The following is a 10,307-nucleotide window of genomic DNA, read 5'->3' as shown; positions in this document are numbered from 1 at the left end:
AGGTCTCGCGACGTTACGCTAATACCGTATAAAGCTCCGCGGTGTCGCGACAGCCAACAAATGGCCGATCTACAAGCTCACAGCACGTCGCTTCTGCAACGAGTTGTGAGCTTGTAAATCGGCTATTTTGCGGTCACGCGACACCGCCGTACGAAGAAGTATAAATCCTGCTCGCTTGGCAACCAGCGTCGCAAACAACGTGACGTCATCTCGTGCAGAGCCGTCATGACGTCAGTGGACGTGCATTTTGTCAACATGGATGGACTCACCTCCATGCATTGAGTAATGACAACATAATAACATTCATAATTTATTATTATAGGTCCTCATGGCGTTACTTTGTTTAAACTCTGCAGGACTCAGAGCCGTTTCAGTGAAAGGTCAGGACAGTAACAGTTGTCCTTACACTATAGTTTAGTATGAAAAGCTATAGCAACAATGCATTTTTGTATTGAGTTGTGCTTAAAATGTACTGTAATTCTGCAAACTGTTAATAAATACTTCAATCAATCAATCAAAAATGCACTTTGTAAATGTTATGATAATATATGTGACATGCTCTTCATGTTATAGGTTTTGCTCAGAAGACCTTGAGCTTGAGTGCAGCAACTTTGCTCAAACAAGCTCTATTCAGGTAGGCCCTACCTATTAATGCATATATCCATTTGAATGCATCAAATCTTAATTGAATTGATCATTCTGGTGCTTTCAGTGTTTTATACTTCTATTGTGTATAGATTTATTTTGAATTGCTTAAATAATAATGGATGCAGAATTATTGTTGTCATACATGTTTCACACGTACTGTATGTTTAAAACACAAACCACAAAGACAAACTTTATTGTGGGTGTCGGCGATAGATGGCAAATAGGTTACCGTGTCCTGTGGTTTAACACTAATATAATATGTTGTTTCACCACAGATGGAATGGAAGACGGGGTCTTTTCTCTGGAGGTGGTGGTGGTCCCAGCACCAAACAGCAGACCACCCTAGAGGAGCTGGCTGAGCGCATCCGACAGCAGCAGTATAAGAGGGTGGTGGTGATGGCTGGGGCTGGGATCAGCACACCTAGTGGCATTCCAGACTTCAGGTAATATTAATAACCACCAGCCTCTCATATAGAAATACCTGCAATTTGCAACACTAGATTTCTTTATAATAGGATGAATCTAGAGTTGCAATACCTTCCATTCCATCCCATTGATCCAAATTGCATTTCCGATCTCCATCCATCCATCTTCAACCGCTTATCCGTAGTCGGGTCGCGGGGGCAACGGCTCCACCAGAGTGCTCCAGACTTCCCTCTCCAGAGCAACATTATATTAGTGACTTCCTCCTGGGGGATTCCGAGACGTTCCTGGTCTGCCCCGGGGTCTCCTCCCTTTGTTTCATAAAAATCCACCGTAGTTTGGAAGCACTCGTTTTTATTAACGGGTCGTGCTGCTGCCTCCTCCATTATGTGAAAATTCAAAACAGGTGGTACGCAGGGCCGTTCAGTGACTTCGACAAGCGCTTCCAAACTCTGTCTACATAGCATGTTATGTAGACAGCACTATAATTGTATTGTATATAGTCATAGCACGCCATAGTACATATGTATAGCATAGTAGTGAATATGTATAGTGTATGTATAGTTTCATCATATAGATATTCCACTGTTACCTTCTTAGCTTACGCATGTTTCATGATAAATGCTTTTATGTGATGTATTCCCATGCTTTTGTTCTTGCTTAAATGTAAGTCGCTCTGGATTAAGAGCGTCTGCTAAATGCCTAAATTGTAAATTGTAAATTGTAACTCCAACACTTAGAAAAAGAATCAGCTGCACAGAATTAGCATAACATGTCTACGGTGGATTTTTATGAAACAAACACTTTGCAGATTGATAGAGGATAATTCAAGCTTTCCCTACAGATGCAATGTTGGTGAGTTTAATGTTGTTTAAACTGCAATGTTGTTTATACAAGCAGATCGGAAATGCAATTTGGATCAATAGGCTGTCTAGATTCATCCCATTCAAAAAAAATTCAAAATCAAATCTCTTTCAAGATGAGCTTGTAGATTGCCTATTTTCGCTACTTTTGCAAGACACTGTCATACAAATACAATGAATAATAAAATAGGGCTTGTTTATGGGGAAAAATACATAACAAGGTGAAATGTGGAAATACCGGTAATATGGTGTCGCCAATTCGCCATTTCAGGTCACAGGTGTTTTGAAGTGTGTATTCTCCCCCCCCCCCCCCCCCCTCCCAACCACAGATCCCCAGGCAGTGGTCTCTATGACAACCTCCAGCAGTACAACCTGCCTTATGCTGAAGCCATATTTGAGCTCAACTTTTTCCATCAAAACCCCAATCCCTTCTTTGCTCTGGCCAAAGAGCTGTACCCAGGCAACTACCAACCCAACCTCACACACTACTTCGTCCGTCTACTTCAGGACAAGGGCCAGCTCCTCAGGATGTACACACAGAATATTGATGGGTTGGAGAGATGTAAGGTTTATCTATCTGTCTGTCTGTCTCCGTCCGTCCGTCCGTCCGTCCGTCCGTCCGTCCGTCCGTCCGTCCGTCCGTCCGTCCGTCTGATTGTACACAGTGGAGAAGGAGACGGGAAGTGACATGCAGTAAAGCTGTCAGCCTGCATTAGAGCCTATATGGGCTATATCTTGCACCAACCCTTACGCCCAGTGCTTTGCACGCATGCATGTGATTCGCGTGCGCGTGACACAATCAAGAACGAAATATTTTGTGTTTTGCTGCACCCATACAGTTATAAGGCTGCTCCTTATGACTCATATTATATAACTTATATAACGTTATAACTGCTATTTTTAATTCTCCTCCCACTGTTGGGACGACCAAAAACACTAGCGGGGGGTTCCTGTGTTGCGTTACACTGAAATCGGTGGCCTATGCATACGTTTTCGACGGAAGCAACAACTGTAACTATTTGAAATAGTCTCGCACAGGGCCCTGCAAGCTGCGGACCCTGGCACTTAAGCTCCAGTAAATTCCATTGTTAATCCGGGCCTGATAAGGCCTTATCCGTAAACTAATTCGCCATTTCTTACTATTTTGAAAAACCTTCTGAAATAGTCCAAAAAGGCTAGTTGCACATTAAGTATATTGTTATCAAAATAGAAACAAATGGCAGATAAGTTTAGGGATAATTGGTAAGGGGTGGCGCAAGATAGTAATGTAACCGCTGGACCGCTAACATGTTTGTCAGCGGGCGCCCTCGACAACCGATTTTGTAGATATGTAATATATATTTTCAGTATTCCTTTTACACATTTTGACATATGTATCCTATAATGACAAAATAGGGAAGCCAGGTTAAAAGTATTTTTTTCCATTCCCTGAAAAGTAACAGTTTAGCATTAAACTGTGCAAGGATTAGACAATATACACATTCTGACACATGTGCTTGTATTTCCAGTGGCAGGAATTCCTCCTGAGAAGTTAGTAGAGGCTCATGGTACGTTCGCCTCGGCGACGTGCACGGTCTGTCTAAGGAACTATAACGGCGAGGACCTACGTGTGAGTTGAATAGCACCTCTGTACTTAACTATAAAATCCTGGTATGTAGGGCCACTGCAACTATCTATTATTTGTAACAGTTCCTTTTTTTTTAAATTGAGTTTAATATACACCAGAGCCATAGAGTAAGACAGAGTTACGACATTGAGCAGAAAACAGCCCGGTCACGTGGTTCATGTACTCGCGCGAGCCCATAGAGTCCAATGCATTCCGTAAATCTTCACTATTGGCCAATAGAAGTCTATGTAGAAGAGCCGCCATTGGACTGGCCCCATGAAGTGAACAGAGTTGTCGCAACTCTGTCTTACTCTATGGTTCTGATATACTCATATGTGCGTGTGTAATACGTGTAATACGATTTTATACACAAACGGTATTGTGCAAAAATTGTGAAAATAGCTTTAAAATTGTTTAAAACCTTTTAACATTTTGACCAAAAATTCCAAAATATGAATTATGTTCTAAATTATCAGTTATCGATTCATGTTTATAATCAATTTTCAATCAGTTTGAGTAACTATTGCACCCCCATTTTGTTTCTAGCCTGATGTGATGAAGGGTACCATCCCTAAATGCCCCACCTGTAAGGGGGTTGTGAAGCCGGATATAGTGTTCTTTGGCGAGGAGCTTCCACATCATTTCTTCAAGTACATCAAAGATTTCCCCCTGGCCGACCTGCTGATCATCATGGGAACGTCGCTGGAGGTGAGAGTGGCTTCATTTAAAACTCATTTAGGACCAGATTAGGACCCTAAAATCTACGTGTAACTGGCCGCGCTGACCACCATCTGAAAAATATGTTGTTCCAGCCCCCCGCTTTTTTTGGTATTCCAGGGACCCCTAAAAGAGAAGATTTGTGTATTCAAACTCAAACATTTTCGATATTAAAAAATAAAATACAAAATGCAAAATGCAGATATACAAGCACAGCATGAAGTTATGCACTGAGTTTGGAGATCTGCTATTTTTGAATATCTAACATAATATACTGTAAATGGATAAAGTGGTTAAAATTATTGTGATGCTATGCTTTTACTGGCTGGACCCTCTGGACATCTAAAATTAGGTGGCAACTGATAAGTTAAGTAATAAATGGTAAATGGTGCATTTATATAGCGCCTTTATCCAAGGCGCTTTACACAGATTGTGTATTACATTCACCCATTCACACACACATTCATACACCGATGCCGGAGGAAACCGTGCAAGGCACCAAACTGCTCATCGGGAGCAGGTTGTTCAGAGCTCATAGGGGTTCAGAGTCTTGCTCAAGGACACTTTGACACTAACTCTCGGGGAGCCCACCGGGTTCGAACTGGCAAACGTGCGGTTCCCATCAGTCACTCTACCCCTGATCCACCGCGCCCTAAATACTGTCAGTTGAACTGGTGTTCATCGTTTGTACTGTAGGTGGAGCCCTTTGCCAGCCTAGCGGGAGCGGTGCGTGGCTCTGTCCCTCGTCTCCTCATCAACAGAGATGCGGTGGGACCCTTTACTTGGGGAAGACGCTTCAATGATGTGGTGCAGCTGGGGGACGTGGTCAGTGGGGTGCAGGCCCTGGCCCAAGCCCTTGGCTGGACACAAGAACTGGACGCCCTAATGGCATCTGACAAGGTACTGTATGACAAGACAATTCAATTCAATTCAATTCAAAGGGCTTTATTGGCATGAGAAAACATACGTTTACATTGCCAAAGCAGAAAGAACAATACAACAATACAGCAAGACAAACTCCCATACACATAATATTATTGCAATTCACTTTTCATGGGACATGTAGAAGATAGAAATGTAATACTAGTTTTGCAGTTACGTTGGACGCAAGTCACAGTGCTACATCTACTTTTGTCTCAATAGTCATAAAAACGTTATACGAAGGAGTATTGTCCCATTCTTGTTGAAACATTTCATTGGCATAACTATAAGACAATTTTCTTTTTGAGCTATTATTATTATTATTTGTCCGTTGTGTTAATACAGCATGCTGGACATTTCCTTGTAAACAAACAAGAACAAGGTATTCAAGCTGAGTTCCTTTTAATGTATACAGATTTAATGCATATCTTCTATACAGGCTACCAAGAAGACTAAAGAGTGAGACCAATTCTTTACATCAGGACTGGAGGCTTGGCCTTGACTGGAATCAGAGTGCAAAACGAATAAGAACCTCCCCAACTAACTTTAGGACTTTTATGTTTATGTTTATGTTTATGTTTATGTTTATTTATTTGATATGGACATAACAATCACATTGCTCATTGCACAATTGTACAACTTGTAGATGCATCATTTACAGTGTGTTAGCACGAGTGCTAGTTTTCACCACTTGTCCATAACTACTACATACATACTATAACCTCTCTGACAACCGCTGCTCCATTCCTGATGGAAATGTCGGGGACACTAATCCTTCACGCAGTTAAATCTTTCAGATCTTTCGGTATGTATCAGTCACAAAAAAAATCAACACAACAGAGTTGTATTGCAGAGTACGCATCAATCTTTGAGTGTTGTTTATGAGCTGAAAACCTGTGGGTCAAAGAAATGATGAAAGTCACTTTGTCACTTTGTGACTTTATGGCAAGTTTAGATTAAGTTAAAATACACTATGGACATATGGACATATGGAAGAATGAATAACTGTTTATATGTGGATTTAATTAAAATATGTCTGCATTTGAAATGTCTCACATGACTGTAAGAAGAAGTTTAGGGACCTAAATATATTTTTTTAATCTCTGAGTCCTGAGTCAACCAACATCCTGAGTCAATGCAATGCAATCTGTAGGTTTATTACTAGTAGTCGTACTAGTATTTATTTACTGGATTGTTCATTTACCTGGGACAACAACAATATTTCAGTTTCCACATCAATGTAAATGTGCAAGATTTACTGTACCTAATGATCTTGTCCTCATCTGTAGTCTCTGGGCAGGTTGTTACAATTGGTGGCCTAGTACTGTCAATACTATATACACCGTAAGTACATTACATTGGGGTGGCGGTGGCTCAGGTGGCCCCATTTGGTTGGTTTGAGTTACAGACCCATAAGGGGCCATTTGGTTCCAAACTGTTATTTAGCTAGGTACCAACTGGAACTCCCTCAAGGACCCCTGGGGGTCCCCGAACCCCACTTTGGGAACCACTGATCTAGTGCACAAATTTAATTTGAGGACGATTCTACAAATGCCTTCTAAATCCTGACAGTTTTCGGAAAAACGCATGTTTCCATGTCAGTCGTTCTCAAATATTTTCATGTCAAGGACCCCCAAACTTATATGTAATTGGCCGCCGACCCCCATCTGAAAATATGTTGTTCCAGGGACCCCCCAGAATCAAAGATTTTAGTTATTTTCCCGATGACATCATCAAAACGTGTCACCTATCTGCGTCTGGCCAATGGAAACTCAGTCAAGTCTTAAAACTTGTTACAAAAACGTGAATTGAACAATGAAAACGTAACTTGTTATTGGGAGGGAAGCTGTTCTACAACCAATTAACTCGTGAATGGGGGGGGGGGGGGGCAGTGTTAATAGACTTGGCTGTGGACAGGGACTGTATAATGAAGCCCTAAACATTAAAAGTCCATAGAGCTGGCCTATGACATATTTTCGGAAAGCCATGCATTGGAGTGGCTATAGCTAAAAAAGTGGACCATATCACTAAAGTTTTACATCTTTACACTGGTTCCCTGTCTGTCAAAGAATTTATTTCAAAATAATACTGTAGGTTTATCTAGCATTTAATGGTTTAGGGCCAAAATACATATCTGATCTTCTCCTGGGTAATCTGGGGCAGGCCTGTTTTTTAACCCAACATTTTTTATGAACCACATCTTGTGGTGCACAAAACACTCACTTCACACAAAACTGTGTGAAGTGAGCGGTGCAACGTGTGTTGGTCCCCTATCCTGGCTAATAAGCCAGACCGCAACTAACTGCCCGCGACAGTGTTGTGTGATATTAGTCTGGCTTCTTAGCCAGGCTATATAAATGCACCATTTACCATTTACCCCTGCTGGGCCCCGAAGTAGCAAATGTACATTTTCTATTTTTGCATTGCACACATATTATGGTACCTACGGTTCAGCCATTCTTTTAGTGTGTTTACGAGTGTGAAGGGCATTTATGGCAATTGTAGAATTGTAATTGTACTCTGTTACAAGTAAAAGTCCCGTATTAAAAATGTAGCCTACTCAAGTAAAAGTACAAAAATATCGGCATCAAAATGTACTTGATTAGCTGGTAACAGACGGACAGACGCACACACACACACACACACACGGACGGACGGACGGACGGACAGACACACACACACGGACGGAGTGCAAAACATACTCTCTCCCCATGCCTTCGGCCTGGTGGGGACAAAAATAAATCTTGTACTGGTGGTGTCAACATATAAATATAAGCTACTTAAAGTACCAAAAGTAAAAAATACTGCATAATCATTGCACAGAATGTCCCATTTCACAAGCTTTCAGAGTGATTAGAAAACAGCAGATATACAAGCTCAGCGTTGCTATTTTCATTTTTCAAATAGCCAAAGTAAGTGTAGAATTCTGATAGGGCTGAAGTGGTTAATGACATGTGTGTTTTACTGTTTTGTAATAACATTGACAGTTTTGTAATGATGTGCAGGTCAAAGAGTAGGTCTGTGTTGACACATGATCAGTGCTGGGAGTGTGTTTGATCATGTTGATGATTATAATGATCTACATGTGTAATCTCAGGAGCTGACATGGTGCTCCATGTATAGCTCAAAGGTTCACTCAATATTTAATTGAGCCCTCCGTTCAGTTGTGCTGGTATCGCACTAATTTTGACATGACACGGCACATTGGATTAGTTCCCATTTTTCGTAAGTCCGAGGTGAATTCGTACTTTAATGCGTGAAAGGGTTAACCATTTATTTTGTCTTGGGCCATGTACTGCCCTGGTTCTGTATCTCACTCTTCCATGGTACTAGTTGCTGAGGGGGGAGGGAAGGTGGCAGGGTGTAACAAGCCATACAGATAAATGGGAGGTAGTGGGTTTTTTTCCTTTCATGACAGGAGACTTGCGACACATGTTCCTTTTTGACCCACTCAGTACGTTCAGTTGTCATGTATTTGACTAATTCAGTGATTGTGTGTGCAATCAATTCAGTGATTGTATCTTCAATCAATTCAGTGATCATGTGTTCAATCAATTCGTATTTAGATAATCCTTTCTGTTGCGCACTGAAAGGGTTGTGTGGTGCTTATGATTATTATGCGTGAACCATATTAGTCTGTGTAGTATTAAACTAGTTCTAACGAGAGACAGGTTATTTGGTATAACCTCACATACCGATCTGAACAAGTTTGATTTTGCTCCAGTTATGGCCATGCTTTCTGTTCAGGATTGACTATTATGTAAAACAATCACTACAAAGTGCAGGGGCCGTCTTGTGTTAATAGGCGTGTTCCCTCGTGGTTGAGGCTACCTCAAGTTAAAGCAATGTAAACCAAGGTAATTCTGGTTTATCCCGTAATTTATGTGTTTGGGAGGTTTGTGCCCAGAACGTAAATGTTGGTCAAACTTTGGTTGATTTTGGGGGTGGGGGGGGTTACATAATCGGGTGATTATGGTAATACGGTTATTTGTCAGTCGCATGCTGTTGTACTGTATAGAGTGCTGATTGAAGTTCTCAGTCACAGGTCTGGTTGCTGCTGCGATGTTTGGAGGCGGAGAGCCATTCACCTTCCACCTACCCACCTCGTCATCGTGAGCCTATCATCAAGCGGAGGGCCGGCCTGTGGAAGCCTACTTAAGAGCAGCTGTGAGCCTGTGACTTGAGCTCGTTGGCACTTGGCACTGTGTCTCAGTCTGGAGACACAGGTGGTGATGGTTGGCACGCTGACTGACTCTGCTCAGGCTTTGCCACACTCGTAGACAACTTGTGAAGTTAAAGAAGAAGTAAGGGTCCTTTGTCTAACAGTTAAAAGTTGCTCTATGCTCTTTTTTTGCGCGTGCTTGTGTCTTGGCCAAGTCCAACGCATGGTGCAACTTAATTAAACAATAAACTTGGCATGAAATCGTGCTGCACGCTGGTTCTGGCCAACCTCTGAATGTGATTGTGTCGATCTCACTGCTACGGCTACAAATCCTTCAGTGATTGAGCTTCAAAGCGCGCAATACTAAACTCTTGTATGGTTGTCTGTGTCAAAGTGGCTCAACAATTCACACCTCTATGACCCCTTTTCCACCGGTTGGTTCCCGATGGGAACCGGTTCAGTTCATGACCCAGAGCTCCAAGCTCTGGGCCTGTGAAGGCACTGCAAGGCAGGCAGGCCTGTGAAGGAAGGCAGGCAGGCTTGTGAAGGAAGGCAGGCAGGTCTGTGAAGGAAGGCAGGCAGGCTTGTGAAGGAAGGCAGGCAGGCCTGTGAAGGAAGGCAGGCAGGCCTGTGAAGGAAGGCAGGCAGGTCTGTGAAGGAAGGCAGGCAGGTCTGTGAAGGAAGGCAGGCAGGTCTGTGAAGGAAGGCAGGCAGGTCTGTGAAGGAAGGCAGGCAGGTCTGTGAAGGAAGGCAGGCAGGTCTGTGAAGGAAGGCAGGCAGGCCTGTGAAGGAAGGCAGGCAGGCCTGTGAAGGAAGGCAGGCAGGTCTGTGAAGGAAGGCAGGCAGGCCTGTGAAGGAAGGCAGGCAGGTCTGTGAAGGAAGGCAGGCAGGCCTGTGAAGGAAGGCAGGCAGGCCTGTGAAAGAAGGCAGGCAGGTCTGTGAAGGAAGGCAGGCAGGCCTGTGAAGG

General features: G+C 42.7%; 1 protein-coding gene across 1 annotated transcript; it reads left to right on the top strand.

Moving 5' to 3' along the window:
• The first annotated feature begins 241 nt into the window (after positions 1 to 241).
• sirt3 (sirtuin 3) lies at positions 242 to 5,898 on the top strand. Its single transcript, XM_083760034.1, has 8 exons — positions 242 to 380; positions 574 to 634; positions 924 to 1,091; positions 2,264 to 2,496; positions 3,443 to 3,543; positions 4,087 to 4,248; positions 4,954 to 5,157; positions 5,618 to 5,898. Exons 1-8 carry the CDS (start codon positions 329 to 331, stop codon positions 5,639 to 5,641), a joined length of 1,005 nt encoding a protein of 334 aa, XP_083616160.1. The 5' UTR covers positions 242 to 328; the 3' UTR covers positions 5,642 to 5,898.
• Positions 5,899 to 10,307: the final 4,409 nt, after the last annotated feature.

The sequence above is a fragment of the Protomyctophum parallelum genome (genome assembly GCF_964188405.1).
Source record: "Protomyctophum parallelum genome assembly, chromosome: 2".
NCBI lineage: Eukaryota > Metazoa > Chordata > Actinopteri > Myctophiformes > Myctophidae > Protomyctophum > Protomyctophum parallelum.
The sequence above is the reverse complement of the archived record's forward strand: the minus strand, read 5'-3'. Positions and strand labels throughout refer to the sequence as shown.